The sequence below is a fragment of the Rattus norvegicus genome, chromosome 10 (genome assembly GCF_036323735.1).
Source record: "Rattus norvegicus strain BN/NHsdMcwi chromosome 10, GRCr8, whole genome shotgun sequence".
Classification (NCBI taxonomy): domain Eukaryota; kingdom Metazoa; phylum Chordata; class Mammalia; order Rodentia; family Muridae; genus Rattus; species Rattus norvegicus.
The window spans coordinates 18,209,775-18,232,386 of record NC_086028.1 but is presented as its reverse complement, the minus strand read 5'-3'; the positions used below and the strand labels follow the sequence as shown (position 1 = coordinate 18,232,386).

Below are 22,612 nucleotides of genomic sequence, written 5' to 3'. Positions count from 1 at the left end.
CTGCTACTACTTGAGGCCTGTGGGTTGTCCTTCTTGGGACCAGGGAGAGCCTTCACTTCTGGGCAATAGGACTCTATTTCCTCTTTTGCACAGGGGAGTTAGTTCAAGAGACTAACCTCTTCTTGGATGGCATTCCTCCCCCCTCATTCGTGCATCCATGAGTTCTGATCCAGCTCCTGTCCCAAGTGCAGCTGTATCCTTTTCTTTGCAAGATACGTGTTCAGATCTTCCAGGGATGGCTACCCCGTGCACAAGCACCAAGACAGTGGGGTCTGATAGCCTAGATACTAACATGGGTGGGGAGCGGATGCAGCTTGGATACGCTGGTCAAAGAGTGCCACAGAACTTCATCGGACTGCTTACTCATGACAGCTCTGAATAGAAACATAATTGTTCATCTCTAGAATTTCCCAATTAATACTTTTGGTCCTATGTTGTCCAGGTATAGCTGAAACAAGGATTCAGGGACAGTGATGAGAAGGAAGTGGTAAGAGCAAGGGAAAATGGGGGTTGGGGATTTAGCTCAGCAGTAGAGCGCTTGCCTAGCAAGGCCCTGGGTTTGGTCCCCAGCTCTGAAAAAAAAAAAAAAAAGAAAAAAAAAAGAAAAAAAAAGAGCAAGGGAAAATGGTTGTAGATGGGAAGGAAGTGGATAGAGGAACTTAAACTCTAAACTCAGGAGTTGTGTTTGAATCTTGAGTCCTCTCCTCTCTAACTCCGTGACTTAGGACCTCCCCCAAAGCTCCACTTTCCCCAACTTGAACATGGGGATGATAATTGTTCCTGCTTCTGACCTCACTCAGGTGATTTTACAGGATAAGTCACCTGCGGTGGCTATTTAGAAAACATGGCTGTTGAGGAGAGATAGATCGTGAGTATTTAGAGAATGTGACTGTTGAACAGGAGAGGTGGGTCAGCGAGCGAAGTGTTTTCTGTGCAAGTGTGAGGACCTGAGTTCGAATCTCTAGAAGGCACATCAAGTTGGGCGTGGTGGTGTGTGCCTGTAATCTCAGCACTCCTGTGACAACACAGGAGGTGAACTGGGGAGGCTCTCAGGAGCTCATGGGCCAGACAACCTGATGTATGCAGCGGAGAAAAATAACAGAAAGAGAGGCCCTGCCTCAAGAGGTAAGAGGCAAGGACTGGCCCCCAAGGTTGTCCTCTGATTTCCACACATGCACCTCAGCATATACCCTCCCTCCCCCAAGTATGCACTGCACACAAGCACACACACGAAGATGAAGAACCCCATAGCTATTTATTAAGCCAGACTTAAAAAAGAAAGAATGAAATGGCTGTGGTCACTAATGTCATTTTCCCCAAGGCAAATGCTACAAACGATCCCCATTTTGCAGACAAGAAAACTGAGGGTAAACAGATCAAGTAAGTCAGCTGTTGTGGGCGGAGCCAGGTAACCTGCAGGCATAGGCCTGTGGGCTCTGTCTATGGAGCACCCTGTCGCCATTCCTAGGCAGAGGCTTTGGAAGAGCCCAAGGTCAGAATGCGATTCGAGCCTATAGGGCTCTTGTTGTTCATGGGCAGCTCTTGCCCGGGGAGCAAATATTTCCACCGGAGCCCAGTCTTTAGGGCAAAGGGAAGGGCTGGACTGGGATACTTAGAGTCTAAAGCTGCATGGACACTATCGGTCACCCATTATGGAGGCCCCACTTTGACCAGGGATCATCTGTGGGTGTAGCATTGAGGGAGGAGGGGCCATGTTGTCTCTGCATCAGGACTTCTTGCTCTCTACTGTGTGCTGTGACTTTTTTGTTCGTCCTGAAGCTTTTCAAGCCCTCTGATCATTGTGCAGTTGGAGGGACGTCAGCCAGACAGACTGCTCTTAGGCACCCTAGCCCAGAGAGTTGCCACTCACTCAGATAGAAAGCAGTGGCAGTGATTCTCCCAAGACAAGCTTGCCCTGCATGGCTCTGGGAGCAGAACCTGGAATTCCAGATACTTGTACCCAATTCTATAGTTCTCAGTGGTCTCTACGTTCAACTTGGGAAATGGGCTCTCTCTGGCTCCCTGATATCCCAAAGCTCTGGAAACTGATGGGGCCAGATCTGGGCCATGTCTAGGGTCTTCTTAGCAGGGTGTCTGGAGCAAAGCAGTGTGCAACACCCGTAGCATGGCATCTCTTGCCCGCTGGGCACCATAGTTATCTGGATGAGAAGGGAAAGGCTGGTTGTTGACCTCCAGGTGTCCCTTATTCCTGGCCAGTCACCACCAGAAGCACTGCTGATTTCGTCCTGGGGACAAACTGATGCCCAGGGGTGAGCCTGATTATCCTAACTCTGGGGACAACAGCATGTTCGTGATCCTGCCCTGTGAGGTAATGTCAGGAGAGGATCTCTCAAGCCGGCTTGTAATGGTAGGTATAAAGGACTGGTGCCCTGAGCCCACCAGAGGTTTTAATAGGCAGTCCAAGGTATCCAGCCTTTCTAGAAGAGGGGCCCGGTATCTGGCAGAGACCCTAGGAATTGACCTGGTCAGAGGATGGCTTAAGTGGTGGAAGCTAGGCAAGATGGATGGTACCCCCATATCCTGATGCAGGGCACCCAATAGACCTTGCTGACCCTGGGTCACTCTACTGCTTCTGTCCAGTGGGCGAGGAAGAAAATCATTACGAGAGGCCAGCTTCAGGGGCAGGGAGCGCCCCGTGGGAACTGGGGGTGAGGAGATTGGCTTGACCTCTTGTCGATAGGGTGTCCTGTGAGAAGAAGGATGTTGGAGGACAAGGATACTTTGCCTACTTTTGGGGGAGGAAACAGAAGTAAACTGGCTCCAGGAATCATTCCAGAAGAGGCAGTGGCCCCAAGTGTGGGATCTTCCAGAAAAACGCCCTCCAGGTGTGGGCTTCCTGGGTCCTGGACTCTTTCCTCCCTAGATGCCAGGATTGGAGGAGAGGCAGTCCTGGTACTGTGGAGGAGGCTGGCCGCCATGAGGAGATGGAGGGAGGGAGGCACGCAGTGGTTGAGTAGTTGCAGAATGGACGTTTGTGAACCTCGACATCTGCTTAGTTGAGCTTCACTTGGAGTCTTGTCAAAAGTCCTGGTATTTGCTCAGATGTGGAAAGTAGCTGCCATGCTGCCTTTTGGATTTTATCTTTGAAGCGACCCCTGAAGTGGGTGGTGCCTTCATCAAGTTCATTGTGAAGAAACGGACCTGCAGTTAAGGCTGAGAGGTCTTGGGTAGCCAGGGTCCAGAGAGCTCCAGCAAAGTTCGGGTGGGCAACTTGTTTCTGGGAATGGGGTCTTGTGTGCTAGCTTTGTGTCAGGCTTGGTGAGTCCACAGAACAAACCCATAACGCTACCCGTGCTTCAGAACCTGTTCTGGTTTATAACGTGGGAGGGGCCATGCAGCTAACTAGCAGGCACAGGTGAACACAACTCAGTGCTTAATGTTCTGACAGAACTTTATTTGTTCATTCATTCATTTGTTCAACCACTCATTCATTCATTCACTTATCTGTTGAACATGTGCTTGGGTGTCTGTGCTTGGGTTGCAGGGCTAGCAGCATAGAAGGGAGGGAGGGAGGGAGGGGGGAGGAGAGAGAGAGAGAGAGAGAGAGAGAGAGAGAGAGAGAGAGAGAGAGAGAGCGAGAGAGAGCAGGAGAGCGAGCAAGCACAGTCTGGCTTTCACTGCACCACCAGTGTGTTCAGGTCAGACAAAACTGAGTTAGGTAGACGACATGTTGAACCACATATGCTAGAAAGAATCTCAAAGCAGAGTAGAGGCATGGAGAGAGGCAGGGGTAGGACAATCCAAGGAGGGCCTGTTTGAGGTAACACTTGGGGGAAATCTGAATGTAGAGAACTGAGAAAGAGCATCAGAATAGAAGTGAGAGCATGTGCAAAGGGCCTGGGGTTGGTGTGTGCTAAGCATTAGGAAGGTCCCAAAGCCTTTAAAAGTAAGGTGGTCGGGATTGGGGATTTAGCTCAGTGGTAGAGCGCTTTGCCTAGCAAGAGCAAGACCCTGGCAAGGCCCTGGGTTCAGTCCCCAGCTCCGAAAAAAAGAAAAGAAAAAAAAAGTAAGGTGGTATGGCTGGCATGGAAGTGACAGGAGAAGGGGGAGGAGGAAGAGGAGGAGGAGAGGAGGAGGGGGAAGGAAGCATCAGGGGCTACCAGTCAGGTCTGGAAGCCCCAGCAAGGACCTCTGTACGGGTGTGAGGAAGCCCTGAGGAGGTGGACAGGGAGGATTCTGTGGGAGGGCTTTGTTTGGTGGAGTCTAGGTTATTAGCAGGGCAAAACTGGAGTAGGCTGAGCAGAAGATGTGTGCATACTGTTCACATGGGTGGCTGTATTCTCGGTTGTTGGTTGTTGGTACAACCTAAGAAGGCTTCCTAGATGGTACGGCCGATGCGGACCTCTAGTCAGAGATCCATGGAGTTACCATGGCCGATAGAGACTGGAGGCCTGGGATATGGACCATGGCATGAATGTGAAGGCCCCCCGTGGAGATCCTGGGGCAGAGGTGGCATGCTGTCCTCTAGCCCAGTGGCAGTACTTGAGATGCTCATCCTGCCTCCTCCCTGCCGCATGTCCCTCCAACCGTAGCTCAGTGGATGTTGGCTCCCTTCCTAGTTGCTCAGACACTCCTCGGATGCCACTGAGTTAGGGGCCTCTGTGCCAAAAGGGAAACTGAGGCAGAGCAATCTGCATACCGAGGTCTCAGAAGACACCATGTGTGGGCAAGTGGGGAGAACTATATACCTCGGCTCGATTCTCAGCTGTTTGACTTTCCAGCTGCCTCGGTTGTTTTGTCTGTGAAATGGGGCCTGGCCAGAGGTGGTGCAGAGGAGAGACAGGGCTGACTCACCATCTTCCCTCCCCTCGCATAGGTGTTGGCAGCCGAGGAGAACGTGGACTTCCGCATCCATGTGGAGAACCAGACTCGGGCTCGCGATGATGTGAGTCGGAAGCAGCTGCGCTTGTACCAGCTCTACAGCAGGACCAGTGGGAAGCACATTCAAGTCCTGGGCCGTAGGATCAGTGCCCGTGGCGAGGACGGGGACAAGTATGGTATGTGCCAGATCCAACCCATATCCCTCGCCCACAGTCTCCCCAGCCTTGGAGAGTCTCCATTCAAATCTCCAGCTCTGTGTTGTGCTGGATGCATGGTCTTGCCACCAGCACCAGCCCTCCTGGGCTTAAGCTTACCAGTCTGTAAAATGGGGAGGCATTAGTGACTCCTTAAGAAGCTCATTGGGGACACTAAGACGTGATTAAAAAGAGTGCCTTTACATGGTGGCTTGGATGGGAATGCCCAAAAATTAGTGGCTGCTTCTTGTAACCACAGTTCCTTCTGGCCGAGGTTCAGCTACTTTGTGGGGTAGAAGACTCTGGTCATGCTCTCTTTTGGCTCAGGAGCAGCTCAGTTCTCCTTGGAGGGCTGAGGGACCTTTGTACCGCTCTCCTACTGCAGAGGCTCACATAAGGGACACCAGGATTCTTTCTCTTCCTAAGCCTGGCTCATGAAAGCCCTGGGCAGTGAACAGAGCAGACATAATTCCACCTCGTCAGTGCTTTGGAGAGGATTCAGCCAAGACAGTCACCGTGCAAACCCTAAACCCGTAGATATTTTACTTAAAATTCCTCGACAGGAAAGGCTCTGCACTACCAGGAGTCCTTCTGGTCTTCGCCCATCTCTGGGATGCCCCCGTCCCCAGTCTCCCTACCTCTTTGGGCAGGGTCATGTGTGTGTGTGTGTGTGTGTGTGTGTGTGTGTGTGTGTGTGTGTGTGAGCTTGTGAGCCTCGCCTTTCTGGGATGGTGCCCTGTCGGTCCTGCCCGTTGCCGTCAGGTCATGACAACAAGACAAATAATTTCTTGGACCTTTTATCTCGGACACCATTTATTTTCCCACAGCCTCAGGGCAGGACTGACCTCATGGTAGGGCCCTGAGTGAGGCAGCTGCACCACACTGGGGGCTGGGCCAGGCTGGGCAACATGGGCTGGGTCCTGGGCCCCAGCACCTCCAGGCCAGCTGCCTCCTTCTCTGCTTCCTGCACAGCTATTCTTTATGGTTCCTTTCTCCCCTTCCTGTCTCCTGCCCCTTTCTATCTTTGTTTGGTCCATCTCTGTTCCTCCCTTCCCATGGTCCCTGTTCTTCCTTGCTCTGACCACAGTGTCCGTCCTCATAGGTCCTCTGACTCTCATTCGGGACACCCCCCAGATGCTGGGCTGTGCAGGGCAGACCCAGGTGGTAGTTTTCCCTGGGACCCTCTGCCCAGTGCTGCCAGGGAAGGGGCAGCTGGCTGGCCAGGCGGGAGGAGGTGCCCTCCTGGGGTGTCCCCGGAGCTCGCTCTGGCCCCTCCAGGCTGGAGAGTACAGAGAGGGGGGTCAGACTCTGGTTGAGCCATCTGTCCACACCCTGGGATGGGAGGCAGGAGCTGGGGAGGGAGATGAGTCTCAAAGAGGCTCACCCCCGTTTCAGAGGCTGCTGCTAGCCCTTCGGACTTTCTCTGCTTCAACTGGGCCACTCTGCAATCTTCTAGTACGCGGCTACCCTCTCTGTCCCCACTTCTCATCTGTACAGTTCCAGGCTCGGATTAGCCGTTTACACACATAAGGGTTTCTGAGAGAGGGGTCTTTTCAAGATGTCCTCAGTGATTCATGGGTCCCGGTGTTGTCTGAGCTGCTGCAGTGCTGACGGCACTCAGGTTGATGGAAGCCTGCTTTGAGTTTCTAGAACTGGCCTGGCTTGCTGCTCTTCTGTCTCCTCAAATACTTGATCTTTATCCTCTCTCTAGAGGAACATGTTTACATGATCTTCCAACCCCCCCAACACCCAGGGCAGCATGGGGCCTTGCGGGCTGCCCCTGTTCCATTTGAATGTCCTATTAGAAACGCAGATGAGGCTGGGAGATCCCATCTGTGAGCCCTGGGAGAGGAAGTGAGACAATGGAGCCCACTGAGGCTTCCAATCTAGATGATCAATACAAATATTATTGGGAGGGTGATTTATGTGACCGTGCAGGGCAGGAGGATGGGCGGCTTCTCTGCACCGGGAGCTGCCTTGCTGGGGGAGGGGCGGTGGGATGCAGGGGCACTTCGGAATCTGCTCTGTCTTCTCAGGGCTGGGCCCGGGCCCCCAGAGACTTGTGACACCCACTTGACTACACATCCTTGTGTTACCTGCTGAGACAGAGGAGTACCACAAATGCCAGGTGAACACCTGGAGTCCTCAGAGCCGGGTCTGGCGCCCAAGGGTGGCCTCTGTTGGGTACAGGGCTTCTGGTCTGTAGACCCTCAGATCTTGCTGCTTCTTTATGTTAGTACTTTCTGGAAGGTGGTTTGAGCCAAGAGCTCTTTGGACCAGCTAGCATGGTTGAGGCTGGAGAGCCCTCTTTTTGTCCTGAGTCTCTGGTCCCGTTCTCCATCTTCTGTCTACTAGTCCAAAATACTACTCCAATGCTCAGAGACTCCTATCACTCAGAATGCGGGTCAGCCGGAGGCCTGAAGTGGTTCTGCTCATGAGACACGCCCATCCCTCCACAATCTCAGGCTGTATCACCTCTTCTTGTGCACTGTGCTCCACCAGGCATGGTACCAGCCTTGGTCATCTAAAGGCCTAGGATGCTCTCTACATTCCTGAGACCCAGCCCCCCACTTTGCTGTCCTCTCAACAGGGTTCTGGTCTCTGCCCTTCTCCTGGCTTACTTTCCTCTTCTAGTCGGGCACCATTACATACTTCCCGGCTCTGTCTCTGTCCGAGCCTCTGGGGTCATGTATCCTGCAGAGATGTGTGATCAGGATGGCTTGAGGGCAGGGACACCTCCAGGGTACATCTAAGACTAGGGACAAGGAAGTCAGCTCAGGACAGTAGAGCAAAAAGCTTACTGCACACGCAGGGGGCACGTGGCCCAGTGCTCAGGAAAGCCTTTCTTTCTCCCTTCCTCTCATCTGTTTTTGCCTTGCGGATACTTAAATGAACAGACCTGGCTTCCCTAGTAGCCCTCTCATCTTGAGTGGGGCCTTTGCATTTCAGCTTAGGCCTCCCATCCTCTGTCCTTGCCTCTGTCCCCAGGGAACAGCGGCCACCCACGTCTTATGAATCTTGTGTTAAAGCTACAGCCAGGATTCAATAAAGCTTCTGATCAATCCTATTGATTTCTTTTCTTCCTCTCTTCCTTCCTGGTGAGTCTGTGTGGCCTGTAAACGTCCCCAGGGACTTATGAGAAGGGGACTCTGAGCACTGGAGCCTGTATGTATAACAGCAACAGGCTGATGGCTCCAGAAAGGACCCTCCTCTTTCTGCTTCGTGTCACCTAGCTCACCTTCAGAGGAGAGAGAGAGAGAGAGAGAGAGAGAGAGAGAGAGAGAGAGAGAGAGAGAGCTGGGTAGGTGACTTGACCTCTTGGTGTTTTTGGAGACAAGGACATTTCCTCCTGGGAAGATGTCTGGAAAAGAGCCAGTAGCTCTGTGGTGTGGGAATGTGTCAGCTGGTCCCTCAGGCACTTCTGTACAGTTCTTTGCCCAGCCTTCTTTCCCTGGTGTGTGTGTGTGTGTGTGTGTGTGTGTGTGTGTGTGTGTGTGTGTGTGTGAGAGAGAGAGAGAGAGAGAGAGAGAGAGAGAGAGAGAGAGAGAGAGAGAGAATGTGCACTCACAGGTACTTGTGCTCTGAACCAGTCCTGGGGGATCTCTCTGGGTACAGGGAGATCTAACCCATCCTGGCTTTGTTCTCTGATTTGCCTCTTATGGGAGCAAGCTCCCAGGTCTCTCTGACTCCATTTCCTACCCTCCAAACCCAGAGTCTAAAGCAGAGGCCCTGAGTTGTTTTTGGTAAGGCCAGCTGGGGACCTACGCTTCAATGTCAGTCCATCCATGGGGCCACTTGTCCCTTCTTGCCATTTGGGGCCCATAGTGTCTTCCCTCGCTCTGCCCATGCAGCTTTCTTCCCGCCCTCTGCCCCACCTTCTTGGAGGGTTTGGGGAGTCCCTCTCCTTTCTGTCTATGGCTTTAGTCCAACCTGGGAGCCCCCATAGATTTTCTCCATCTCCCCATGTTGACTCCAGGGGTACTCTTCAGGGTGGCTCGGGACTCCTCCCGTTTCAAGGTGATCTGGAAATGGATCTGGGACAGGGATGAACCACTCACTCAATTCTGTCTCAGGAAAGCAAAGCCAGAGAGAGAAGCCCTACCACTGCAGCCAGGGCTCACTCACCCAGGGAAAATGTCCCAAGTAGGGAAAGGGAAGGGTGGAGAGGGCAGATTCAGACCAAGACTTTGTGGCCAGCTTGCCTGAGTTTGACTTTAGCCCCATGTGCATACTGTTGGAACTCAGTTTGTACACCTGTGAGATGGGGACAGTGACATCAGTGCTGATCGTCATAAGGATGATGGTTAGATGAGATAGTGCCATGTCCTGCACATCACAAGCCCAACAGAAAGGCAGAAGCAAAGGAGGCCCCTGACTCATTTACTTCTGGGTCATGCACTTCCCTTGTTAGACAGCAAGGAGTTTTCTGTCTGTCACTGTGGCTGGGGATGGGTAGGTAGTAGTCTAGAGTCCCAACAAGGCATAGCTCAGTAAGGAGTCACAGCAGGAAGGAATGGAGTGAGGAAGGACATTGAATCAGAGGCCGATTAAACTTGTCATCACCAACTATGTGCTCTGTAACATGTCCTGTCACCATCCTGAATCTTGGTTTAGCTCCTGAATCATGTTGGCCACTGCCTACATCCCAAGGCTTCCATGCACCTACTGTAATTTAATTAGTGGCCATTTACTATGAGCCAGGCCTGGGCTGAGGTTACAGAAAAGCAAGATTCCATCACTTACTCCTGGAGTAAGGAGAGCTGTTCTGTCTTCCTGGAGACCACCTGCACAATGGAAAGGTCAGCAAATAGTGTTGCTATTATTGCAACAAAGTATCTGAGGCGATCAAGTTAAAAAGAAGTAAGGTTTCTTGGGCTCAGGTTTGAAGACTTGGTCCATGATTGGCTATCCCCTTGCCCCTGGTCTTGTGGCAAGGCAGAATGTCATGGCTTGAGTATGTGACAGAGCCAGCCTCATGATAGCTGAGAAGGAGAGAGAGATTACCTAACTTCTTCCCCCAGGCCTCACGTCTGAAAGGGTCTTGTAATACTGTAGGCAGGAAACTAAGTCTTCCACACATGGACCTTGCAGAAACATTTAAGATCTAAACAATAGAAACAAACAGTTTGAGAGTGATGGAATATTGGGCCACAGAGATGGCTCAGTGGTTAAAAGTATTGGCTGCTCTTCCAGAGGACCAGGTTCTATTCCCAAAACCCACATGGGGGTTCACAGCAGTCTGTAGCTCTAGTTCCAGGGGGTCTGACACCCTCACACAGACACAACAACAATGCATAGAGAAAATAAAATGAATAGAGTGTTGGAATGTGGCATGGGGGACTGGAGTGTGCTGGGTTGGGGAAGGGATACTAACATCAGGCAGTACAGTCAGGGCAGGCATTTGTTGTAGTTACTCCTCTCTTGCTGTGAAGAGGCACTATGACCAAGACAACTCTTACAAGAGAAAGCATTTAATGTGGCTGGCTTACAGTTTCAGAGGTTAGGTCCATTATCATCATGGCAGCAGACGTGACAGACGTGGTGTTGAGAAGTAGTTGAGAGCTAGCTACATCCTGATTTTTTGAGAGGGAAAGCACAGTGTCTGGGCCTGGTGTGGGCTTTTAAAGCCTCAAAACCTATCCCCAGTGACACACTTCCTCCAACATCTACTCCAGCGAGGCCACAGATCCCAATCCTTCTAATCCTTTCAAACACCACTCCCTGGAGACTAATCATTGAAAAATGTATGAGGCCATGAGCCATTCTTATTCAAACCACAGCATCTCCAAGGAGATGATATTTGGCTACGTGGAAGAAAAGGAGGTTTGGACAAAGCAACCTTCAGATAGAAGAAATAGCAAGCATAAAGGGCCTCTAGCAGGAATTAGGTGTGTCAGAGTAATAGCAAGGGAGTCAGTGTGCATTGGGAGATTGGGAGGAAGTCTAGGAAGGAAGGACAGGAGGAAGGAGGGATGGAGGAAGGAGGCAGATGATGTGGATCCCAATGAAGAGTTTGCATTTTCTCTAAGTACTTTGGCAATCACTGGGAGGGTTTGCAGCAGCAGGGAAGAGACATAATTGTGTCTGTGTACATGGGTAGCCAGAGGTCAACATCACTCTCTATCTTTAATTTTGAGGAAGAGTCTCTCACTGAACCTGGAGATCACAGATTGGCTAGACTATCTGGCCGGTGAGCTTGTGAAGTCAGTGGATCTGCCTGTCTCTGCGGGCCCAACTTTTATTTGGGTTGCTGGGGGATCTGAACTCAGGTACTCACGCTGCACAGTGGGTACTTTACTGACAGAAGCATCTACGATTTTTAAAGAATGCTTCAGGCTGACATGTGGAGGGAACACTAGTAGGGACAAGAGTGATGGAAGGAGGTGGCTGTTGATCTATACAGACTGGTGGGGGAGGGGTGGCCAGATAATGTTATCCCCCTCCCCCATCATCCATCCCCACCCCCTCCACGCCAGCTGTAGGCCCTGTCAATGGAACTGAACCAAGATGAGGCTTCTCCCGAGCTGCATCACTGGAGCTCGGCTCTCAGGAGCGGGTGGAGGATGAAGAGGACCAGGAAGGCTCTGGAGCAAACCTAGCTTGGGTGGAGCCTCTGTTCCTCTTTCTCTCCTGCTGCGGCTATTACTCCCCAAAGACTTTACATAATTCTGGCCTGGCTCCCTCATTATGTCACTCTCTGAGTGGAGTCTAGGTCACTCTCCAGAAAGCCGTGGTCAGGATGGGTAAGAAGAACAGACTGCTAGTGGTTAGACTCAGACCCTCCCCAGGCTGGATGGAGTGGCCAGGCCTATGGAGGGTGGAGTTGAACTGAAGCCCTAGACTCTGCCCCAGCCACTTTGGATATCAGCACCCACCTTGGGGATGTAGTTTGAGGAGGGACGGGTGGTGGTGATGGCCAGGGTCCTTGCTGCTGAGAGGTGGGGCAATGTTAGTAGTGGCTTTCAGAGCCAGCCAATCCTGTAGTTAGTCCCTCTGCTGGGCTGTTGGTGGGCATCTCACTTGCTTACCTTGGGAAATGGGGACTTAGTTCCTGTGGATGTGGGGGCGGGGCTTTAATTGTATGGAGGCAGATCTTGTAATCTTTAATTGTAAGGAGGCAGACAGAGCAGCCTCCCTTAGTTGGGTGGTGGTATCCTGGGCCCTATCTCCAATGTTTCCTCCTTTAATGACTGTCTCCCTACTCCCAGTAGAGCCTGGCCTCCTCCCAGGCTTGACTTCATCCAGGATTCCAGAATGAAATAGAGCAGGGTTGAGCCTGATGCCCCCTTGCACCAGAGAGGAAGCTAAGGCTCAGAGAGGGGTGTGATGCTCCCATCAGGGTTCAAGTCACACAGTGTGCGATGGCAACAGACCTGTGGGTGCTCTCAGATGCCCTATCTGGGGTGGCCTTCTTGGGCCTGGAGAAGGTTGACTTGGTTCAGAGCAAGGGACGGGGCCTCAGGAAGCAGGGTTTCCTTTTCTTCCAGGAAAGGTTCCACTTTGTAGCTTTTAGGAAACTAAAAATGAAGGTTAGTTTCCCCTTCGGACCTCTAGAGTGGAGTGTTTTCATGCCATGCTACTGGCCTCCCAGGGCCTGTTGAGGGTCAGGGCAGGTCTCATTTCGCTGGTGAAGACCCTGTGGCTCCAGGCCACACAGAAGTCAGTGAGGTACAGCCCCGGGGTCAAGTCCATATTTAGGCATACCCGACTCCTACCTTCCCCGTATACACTTAGCTCCACAGAGGCTTCTAGAACTTTCTCAGTATCGGAGGCCTGAGTTCTGCCAGGAGATGGTAGAGCAAGCTGGGGACATTCCCTCTGGGGATCTAACGAGTGGAGAAAGAGGACAAGGTTTTGAGCGAGGGTAAGCAGAATGCAGCAAGCCCTTGTTCATGTTCTGATTCGGTGTTTACTGGGGATGGGGGAAGGCAGAAAGAAGAATGCGCCCCGCCTTCCTCCCAGAATTACAGAATTCTTGTTAGGTCTTTAAATTTTATGTAAATTCTTTTTTTTTAAGGTGGGAATCATATTTTAATTAGAAGTGGTGTCAAAGGAGGGCTAGGTTAATTATAGAGATCCTAAGTTCCAGGTGGTTTCAATTTTCACAGCAGGGCACCAGGGCCTATATTTGTAAATGTTTTTTTATTAAAATCATACCTAGTGTATTTTAGGGGCACTGGGGTACACTTCTTGCGGCTCCAAGGGTACTGTACTCAGGAATTTGAGGCTATGATTTTGTTATGGAGAAGCAAGTCCCCTGTCACTGAAATGAAACTTTTGTAGCTGAGGGAGGGGCAGGTGCTGGAAGTGAAGGGTCACAGCCAAAGAAAACAAACATGGGGGAGGGGAGTGGCAATGGAGAACAGGTCCAGAGTTCAAGACCGGAGTGAGAGCTCACCCCAGCCACACTGAATCCTATAGGGGGAAACCTAGACTAGCCGAAGGGAGGAGGTCGCTGATGCCTTTGTCTGGTAGGGGTTCGGGGTAGCAATTTTGGACAACTCCATCCTGATGCTGAGGCATGGGTAGGCTCCAGTCCTGGGTGGGGAGAACTGGGTCCTGATCAGACCTCTGTGCTCTTGAAAATTAGTTACCCATCGGTTTTGATGGCCTCAGTCGGGGGTGGGGAGGCGACTCTGAACATGGATTCTTTACCAGGGGTATAGCACTGTCACCTCTGTGTCTTCCTGGGTCAAGTGGCCAGGTCAAAGGTGCGAAAGCTGCATCAGTAGGGGCACCAGATGTTTGCTCTGAGGGAAAAGGACATCTGACCTAACTTTTGAAGGAAACAGCATGAGGTCCCGTAGTCAGTCTGTCTGTCTGTCTGTCCATCTGTCTGTCGCTCTCTCTGTGTGTTCCCTTGGTTACTTCTGTGGGTATTCTGAATGACTGTTGGTCCCACTCGGGGAGTGGAACGGAGAGCCTGGAGATGTATGAGGGGGAAGGGCCACAGGCAGAGCTGCCCTCAGACTGGATTGTAGGAAAGAGGGGACAGTTTCTCTCACCCTGTCCAGAGTCAGTGCTCTCATGGGACCTGCGAGAATCTTCCCCTGTGCTGCTTGACTTTGGGGAAATAAGGGACCAGGGGATCTGGTCAGGGAGCGTGTTGCTGGTTTAGACTATACCATTGCCTCTGGTTAAAAAGCTTGTCTTATTCTCCTTCTGCCTTTCGAAGCCCAGCTCCTAGTGGAGACGGATACCTTCGGGAGTCAAGTCCGGATCAAGGGCAAAGAGACAGAGTTCTACCTGTGTATGAACCGAAAAGGCAAGCTCGTGGGGAAGGTGAGTGTGGCACCATGGGTGCTTGGGGTCCTATTCAGCCAGATCTGGAAAACCAGCAAAGCCCACCCAGGGCTCTTTTGGGCCCAGATGTGATGTGTATCTGGATGGGAGAGAGTATCACTCGATGACCTCTCTTTCTGTCACCGTGTTTTTTGTTTTGGTCCCTGCAGCAGTCAGGCTGAGGTCTATTTATGGTTGCCACTTGGTGCCAAGAGCCCCGGGTTCTGATGGGGAAGGATGTGGAATTCTGGGACAACCAACTCATGGATGTCTAGGAACAGGGAACCTGTAGCCCGAGGGCTGTGACTGAGGGATCATCATCTTAACACTTACCAGGGGTTCTCAGCAGCAGCCGGAGCCAGCAGCCACCGCCTCCACGTCCTGAAGCAGTTGCTCCTCAGCTGGGGCCCATGGTTCTAGCGGTTCAGGAAGATTTTATTACTTTGGAACAGGCCAGAGTGCTGCATGTGGCACATTAATGTATGTTAGTGTGTTCACATACACGTGTGTGTGCATGGATGTGCTTGCGTGTGTATACATGTGCATGCTTATGTGTGCATTTGTGTGTGTGTGTGTGTGTGTGTGTGTGTGTGCACACTTGCAGGGCTTGAATACGATCTGAAGGCTGCTTTTCACCTCTTTATATCCTTCATGTGCCTGTTCGTGAAGGTCACGGGTATGTCTCCCCGCAAAGGTTCAAGAGGAGCTTGTCAACTCACAGTAGCTCTGTAGCTAAGTCACCTCTCTGTCCTCTGCTCTCTGTAACCAAGACTGAACCAAGAGTGAAGTCAGTCTGGACAGATGGCATGGGAAACAGACCACTGCTTAGGAACAAGGTCTCAGGGAAATTGATTTTTATTATACTCAGGATAAGGGGAGAATGGTCAGTCCTGTTGAAGCAGTATTTGATTTCTTGAGCCTTTAGCTCTGCTCTTTGACCCCTTATCCCTGGGTTGAGGACCAAGGAATTGTCACATAAATGATGACTGCTTCCTTTAATTGAGTACCTACTATCTCCCAGGCATTGGGTTAAAAAAAAATAACTGCTGATAATTTTGACAGGTTGGACCCACTACCATTCCCATTTCACAGGTGGGAAAGTTGAGGGTTGGCCACATTCCTGGGCTCTTGTCCCAAGTCCCACACTAGAGCTAGGCAGGATTCAAAGCCGGGTTTGGAAGGGAAAGATTCCAGCCACACACCCATACCAACCCAAACTCCAAAATAATAGTGACCCGCAGAGCGTCGGGATGCCTAGGAGTGGTTTCAATTAGTGACTCACTTTCCGCCGTCGCAGGCTGGTCGGCGAGGGGGTCCCTCAAGCGGCTGGGACGGCGGGCAGGGGCGGGTGCCTGGTCCCCTGGCCTGGCCCGTCCCGGTCTCGGCCAGCAGTTTCCTGCGGCGGCTGCCCAGCCCCGCGTCAGGCGCTTTGTTCTCCTGCCCGTCTGGGCCTCCTCCCAGACCAACCTGCTTTGAGTTTGAGACTCGGTTTTCCCCTTTGCTCCCTCTGTGCCCGGTACCCGCGCGCGCAGTGCGGTGCCGCCTCATGCCGCCTCCTGCCTGCGCTCTTCCCGGCATCCTGACCCCCAGGAGTGCCATCGCGGGGTCAGGAGAGCGCCCAGTCCCCTCTGGCTGCAGCCACCGCCGCCTCCTGCTGGCTGGCCGCTGAGTCACTGCTTCCACAGGAGCCGGCTCTGATTTCCTGCCCCCTTGCCCTCTCTCCCGTCATTAATATTGGTGATGGTTCAGCTGGCTCAAGGCACAGTGGGGAAGCAGGTCCAGTCCCCTGCCTCCACCTCTGCACTGTCCTTCCAGCCCAACTGCCTCGGTCACCCTTCTGGGCTCAAAGCCTTGATGGCCCCCATCCACCTGTGCTGGGTGGGAATTATGCTTTTGGTAGACTGTCGATGACCCCCTCCCCTGCTCACCCAGGCTGTGTGGGGAGTCCCATCTTTGATGGCTTGGTGTGTCTCTCCCTTACAACCTGGGCTTACCCTCAGCTCTTTCTGCCCCAACCCTCATTGCCTGCTTGGGAAGTTTCAGTCTTCAACTGATCTTCTCTTTCTCCGTAGAAGTTTAGGGCCCAGCTTGGGTTCTCTGCTTTGCTCACACCATCTCTGAGATGTAGACTTAGGGCTTCACGCATGAGCCATTCCAGCCCTATCCTGCTCTCTCCATGGACCTTTCTTCTTGGCTCGCCTTCAATGGTCTCTAGACTCACTTAGCCCCTAGCTAACTTATGGCCCTCCCTCGGCTGTCTATGCCATCCCTACCCTCACCCCAGGCCCCACTTGCTCAGCTTGATGTCCCTCCTTATCCTCAGGTCTGCCCTCCCTTCCCAGTCAGGAGCTCATGTGGAGCCTGACAGGTGCAGAAGGCAAAAAGAGGCAGGGTCTGCAGGAACGATGCCGGGGAGTTTAGTACTGTGGCCCACTAGGTACCTTGTCCCAGTGAACCTTGGGGCTTTGTCTGTAAGGGGGACCCATGCTAGCATTTAAGTAGGCTCAGACTGACCGTCTTTTCCTCCTTCCTCTGAAGATAGGTTTATTTTACTTTATTTATTTGTCGAGAAATGGTCTCTTCCAGCCAAGGCTGTTCTGGGACTCTGGAATTCCCTACGTAGCCAAGGAGGACCACAGACCCCCGACCATCCTTCCTCTACCTCCCAAGTGCAGAGACTAGAGGCATGTACAACACCCCTGCTTCGTGTGGTGCTGAGAATGCACCCAGAGTTCTGTGCATGTCAAGTAGGCACTATGTGGGCTGAGCTATACTATCACCAGCCAGAAGGCAGGACTTGACCTCACTTCTGTACCCACAGGAACTCTGGCCTCTGCTGCCTTAGATGGAATACCTAAGCAGGACAGCTTTCTTCCTTCCTGTGGGCTATAGGTGCCAACCTTGTGAGTGGCCAGCACAGGGATTATGCATTGGGGCCTGAAAACCGCTTTTTCAGATGCTCCAGCCATGGGCAGGAATCACTCCTTTTATCTGTCTTGCAGTCTTGCAGTCCTGCATGCTCTGGTAGCCTGCTGCCAGTCACTTCTCTGAACCATAACCACTTGGGCAGAAGGTAGCACAGGCCAGAAAGAATTTTTGAGCATCTATCATATGCTAACCAGAATCTCCTCATCTGTCCTTGCCTGTCCTTAGGGAGCAACAGAGCTGCAGAGTCCCTCAGGGCAGGTGTTTTTTTTAAGACTATTTTAGTTGTAAGTTATTGAAAACTCCATGTTTTCAGCAGAAGGGGATTCCCCCACCCCCAAAAGAGCTAAAAAAAACAAGTCTCTAGGTTTTAGGTGAGGTGTGACTTAGTGATGTCATCAGGAAGGACACGTCACATGGAAGGACTGTGACTCTCAGGAAGTAAGGGGGTGGGAGGGAAGTGGGAGTGGAAGGGAAGACTGATTTCCACTAACCTTCCAAGGCTCTGGAGTGATAGGTTGCTCTCTAAAAACTGATGCTCCTGTTTGCTCTCTAAAAACGGATGCTCCTGTTTGTCTTGGCCAGCAGAGTCAGAAGCTCTGAGGTGGGGCCCAGACATTGATTTTTTTTTTAATGTAATTGTAGGTGATTTAGGGCCATAGAAGTGTTCAGAAACAGTGACAAGGGCCAAACTCAGGTGCACTCTTAGCCTTTCTGGCTCAGACCATGTTGGAAACTCTCTACTCATGGTAGGATCTACCTCTGAACCCAAGAGCCCCTCTGTGTCTTGGGTGTTGGGACCGGCACAGAGTAAAGGTAGATAAGCACTGAGCCTGAAAGCTTGACTGTGCTACACTGTTGCAACCCAACTTTTACTTTGTACCCAGTTTTACTTCTTGTCCAACATGGCTCGGTAGGGAGGTGAGGAGTTTGGGGGGAGGGGCACCACTCACCCCGCCTCCTCTTTTCTCCCCAGGGACTTCTCTAGAACTGGACATGAGACAAGTGTGCTTGGGGCCACACTTTCCAGTGCCATGACCTTGGGCAAGCCCTTTTGACTCTTTTAGATGTTTCCTTTCTCTAGGTAGAGTCGCTCTCAATGACGTAAGAGGGCAAAATGACATAACGTACTTGGGAATGTCTGGCCTGTGGTCAGCAATCAGTAAATACTGAATGAAGGAGTAGAGAGACCAAGTGGGGGTAGGAGAGGAGTGGGTTAGCCAGAGACTTCCAGAAATGGAGTGTGTAGACCAGTAAAGTTCTAACCACAAATATTCAGTACATATCTAAGTTTACTTCAAAAGGCTGGGGAGCTGGGCTCTGGGCTGGTTCTAACATCTCAGGACACAGAGGGGCTTTTGGGACCCAGCAGTGAAGACTAGAGTGAGCAAAGATTGTCACCTATGGACTCAGTCAGAAAGGCTACAAGGCCAACAGCAGGCTGCACCTGAGTTTGACCATTGCCTCTTGAGGAAGGGAAGGAGTTCCCTAGAGAGAGAAGAGGCAGTCATAGGGTGCGTCCTAGTGATGGCAGTTTCAGAGCAACCTTGGAAGGGCAGACACAGAATGGTGTTGTCTAGCTTTGGTTCAGGTTGCTTTGACTCAGGTCGAGAATTGGGTGAGGAGCTTCTAGACCTTTCCATGAGAGAGACCCAAAACCCAGAGGTCTCTTGCCTCCCCGACCTGCCTTACACATGTTTTCTGCCTTCCTTTCTAATAGTCTTACTACAATGTCTACCCAGACTATCCTCTGGGTATCGTGTGTGTCTCGAACCTGCCCTCTATCCTTCAGCCGTCTGGAAAGACGGCATTTCCCCCCCCCCCCCCCCCCGGCCTTTTCTGCCGAGTTCAGCACTCTGTCTGCAGGGAGTAAGCTTGCCCTCCTCTCAAAGGTAAATGTCCCTGGAAGCTCAGGCCAGTTTTCCACTTCAAACAAAAGGCTGGAACCCACACCTCAGTCTCCACACATAGCCAGACCGCTGGGCTTCCAACTTGGCTGGGCAGCCGTCCGGAACGAGGAGTGGGCCTGGCCTAAATTTGGAGATGTTCGCTGGAAACTTGTGCTGCTAGGTCAGCCCGTCCAACTCTGTGTTTCCCACTCTCTCCCATCCAGCAATCACTGTTCCAGAAGGAGGCTGCAAGCTGTCTCCCCATCGTCTTTTGTTCAGGGCAGTCCCAACAGAGCCACCTGCTCTTGAGGAACAACCTGGAGAGTCCCCCTGTGTGTCAGACTCTTTTCCAAGTGTCATTCCTTGTGTGTGTCGCAATGACGCAGAAGTCATTGTCCTCTTTTGCTCGGTGAGGAATCTGAGGTTTGGAGCAAGGACTGAGTAGCCTGAGGTCACAGGATGTGCTAGAGTTCGTTTGGCTCTTGGCTCCAGAATCAGTGCCCTCAAGAGATCTACTCGGCAACCCGAGACTCCAAGGCCCCCTTACGCTCGCAGCCTGTGGAGTTTGGCTATGTTACGCCTTATTTTTGGAGGCTCCTGGCTTACTTCATACTAAGTATTCAGGCGTGCCACATCCCACACTGAGTGTAGTTGTGTTGAACTGTGTCGCAGAAGAGTTGAGTAGCTGACTGAATGTCAGATTTTGGGCAGATCTGCCAGGACCCGTTTCTCTTACAAATGATAGACTAAAAACATCAGCTGAGTTAAAGGAAATGAGACATCGTTGGCCCGCATGGTGGTGAGGTAACGTGAACTGCAGATGCAGCTGGATTCAGAGCCCAAATGATGTGACCGGGGTTTGGTTGTTTCTTTCATTCCCCTGCTTGGCTCTGCTTCCTCACGGCTGGCATCGCTGCGCAGCAGGATTTCCCTTCGTGTTGGTAAAATGGCTGCCCTCATTTCAGCCTTACAAATACCTCGAATTTAAACCCATTTTCTTTTCTGTTTGTTTGTTTTGTTTCGGGCACTGGGAGTTGGACCCACATAGCACACTGATTGGTGGGCTTGGGTCACATGTCTGGGAGGGGCTACTATTTGATTGGCTAGATCTAGTAGGGATGATGTGGAGCCTCTTTAAGGATGAGGTGGACTTCTGTGAGACAGTGGAGCTCTGCTCCCTGGGTGGAGGATGGGAGAAGGTATAGGGGCCTATAACAAAAGACTCTGCGTATCAGGAAGCAGAGGTTAGACCCGGTCTGCTGTGCTGTCCCAGCCTGCCCTGTCCCAAGTGCCCTGTGCCCTCTCCACGAAACTTTGCTCCTTCAATTTCTTTTTTCTTTTATTTTTTCCTTTTGACAAAAGGCTCCCCGCTGGGCTCTAGTACGACTTCTGAATCTTCTTCTAGGTCTAGCTCTATAGTGCTTGTGAAGTGAAATTTTAAGCAGAATTTGGTATCTGATTGCTCGCCATGTTTTCCCAGGCATATCTGCTCGTGCCTGTCTTCATTCCCTTCCCCGGGCACTTCTGTCTAGTGGCTCTGTGGCTATAAAGTACATGTGCTCGTGCTGTGAGGTTGGGAGCTGAGCAAAGCCTTCCTAGATCTGGGGGGACTTGGGTGCAGTGGACCCAGTACCCAGCCATCGCTGTGGTTGTGAGTAATGTTTGCTGTGTGGCACACTTAACCAGGCTCTGACGCCCTCTTCTCTCTCTCTCTCCTGCAGCCTGATGGTACTAGCAAGGAGTGCGTGTTCATTGAGAAGGTTCTGGAAAACAACTACACGGCCCTGATGTCAGCCAAGTACTCAGGCTGGTACGTGGGCTTCACCAAGAAGGGGCGGCCTCGCAAGGGTCCCAAGACCCGCGAAAACCAGCAAGATGTGCACTTCATGAAGCGTTACCCCAAGGGACAGACTGAGCTGCAGAAGCCCTTCAAGTACACCACAGTTACTAAGCGATCCCGGCGGATCCGCCCCACTCACCCCGGCTAGGTCCGGTCACACTCACCCCCCCAGAGAACTACGTCAGAGGAATATTTTTACATGAAAAATAAGGAAAAAAATCTCTATTTTTGTACATTGTGTTTAAAAGAAGACAAAAACTGAACCTAAAAGTCTTGGGGGGAGGGGTGATATGATTCCACTGTTGACCTGAACCCCATGACGAAGGACTCACACAAGGGGACCACTGTCAACCCACAGGTGCTTGCCTCTCTCTAGGAGGTGACAATTCAAAACTCAACCCCAGAGGAGGACTTGAACGAGAAAACTGACGCTGCGAGAAACCAAAGTCCTTTCCCCCCCAAAGGTTCTGAAAGCAAACAAAACAAAAACAAAAACAAAAAAAAAAAAAAGGAAAAGTAGTGCCCTACCCCCACCCCCTCCCTGCCCCAGACTCCAACAAGAATCGCTCTCTGGTTTGCAGTCATTTATTTATTGTCCACTGCAAGCTGTCCCGCGACACCGCGCAGGGAAGGCGCCCCTGAGAATTCTCCGCGCCTCGACCTTCCGACGACAGACGCCTCGTCCAATCATGGTGGCCTGCCTTGCCCGCAGTTCTGGAGGATGCTGCTATGGACCTTCCGTGACTCACGTGACCTAGTACACCAATGATAAGGGAATATTTTAAAACCAGCTATATTATATATATTATATATATAAGCTATTTATTTCACCTCTCTGTATATTGCAGTCTCATGAACCAAGTATTACTGCCCCAACAATTAAAAACAACCCACAAATTATTTAAAAAAAAAAAAAAAGCAAACCGGTGAAGAGTGTGGTGGCTGGGGACAGGGCTTGGGGCAGGGCCGTCTCTGGTGCTTCCTTTCTCTCGGTGTTTAATGCTGACTGCTGGGGCCATTATCATGCATTTGCTTTTCATTCAACATGGTGGTTGTGTGTTGGGGCACACTATTCAAGGCATTGAGCAGGCAACCTCCCAGCAGATGGGAATCGCTGGAGAAATTAGGTTCCCAGTGTCCCTGATAAAGCAATAAACCCAGCCATTTGTTCACAAGCCTTGTTCGTCTGGGCCCTGGGGAATTTACCTCGGGCCCATGGGGAACTTCACCATTAGTGATTCTGATTTATTCCTTCACTGATGTGCCTGTCCATTCACTCTTGCTAAGTGCTGGGAATCCATCACAGTCTATGAGTTCCATAGTGTTTGGTCAAGCTGAGGCTGGATTTTTGAGGTCAGTTCCATCCCTGAGTTTCCTGTGCTGAGAGTAAGGGTTATTTATGCCTTGGTGACTTTTGAGGACCCCTCTCTTCCAGGGTGACTCCAGGGCTGGAAGCAGACAAGGCTCCCGGGAACCCCCTTTTTTGGGGGGGTTCAACTGGGGCGTGGGGGTGTCCCTTCAGGATAACTGTCTCTGGAAGTGAGAGGGGACCCTGACCCTCTGTTCTTTCACCCCTCCTCCTGCAGAGACTGACTGGAGGGGTCCCACATGCGGAAGGGATTTGGAGGGGGAAGTCGTCC

General features: G+C 51.6%; 1 protein-coding gene across 5 annotated transcripts in view; it reads left to right on the top strand.

Moving 5' to 3' along the window:
- Positions 1 to 22,147, top strand: part of Fgf18 (fibroblast growth factor 18) — a 31,690-nt gene extending 9,543 nt beyond the window's left edge. For 2 of the 5 annotated variants that reach the window (XM_039085735.2, XM_039085734.2), the window contains 3 exons: positions 4,838 to 5,018; positions 14,217 to 14,318; positions 20,854 to 22,147. In XM_039085735.2, the coding sequence (XP_038941663.1) occupies positions 4,838 to 5,018; positions 14,217 to 14,318; positions 20,854 to 20,858 (288 nt within the window). In that variant the 3' untranslated portion in view covers positions 20,859 to 22,147. Of the gene's footprint in view, positions 1 to 4,837; positions 5,019 to 14,211; positions 14,319 to 14,654; positions 14,799 to 20,853 lie in introns of all 5 variants that reach the window. The other 3 variants (XR_005489768.2, XM_039085733.2, NM_019199.2) reach the window with 3 other exon arrangements.
- Positions 22,148 to 22,612: the final 465 nt, after the last annotated feature.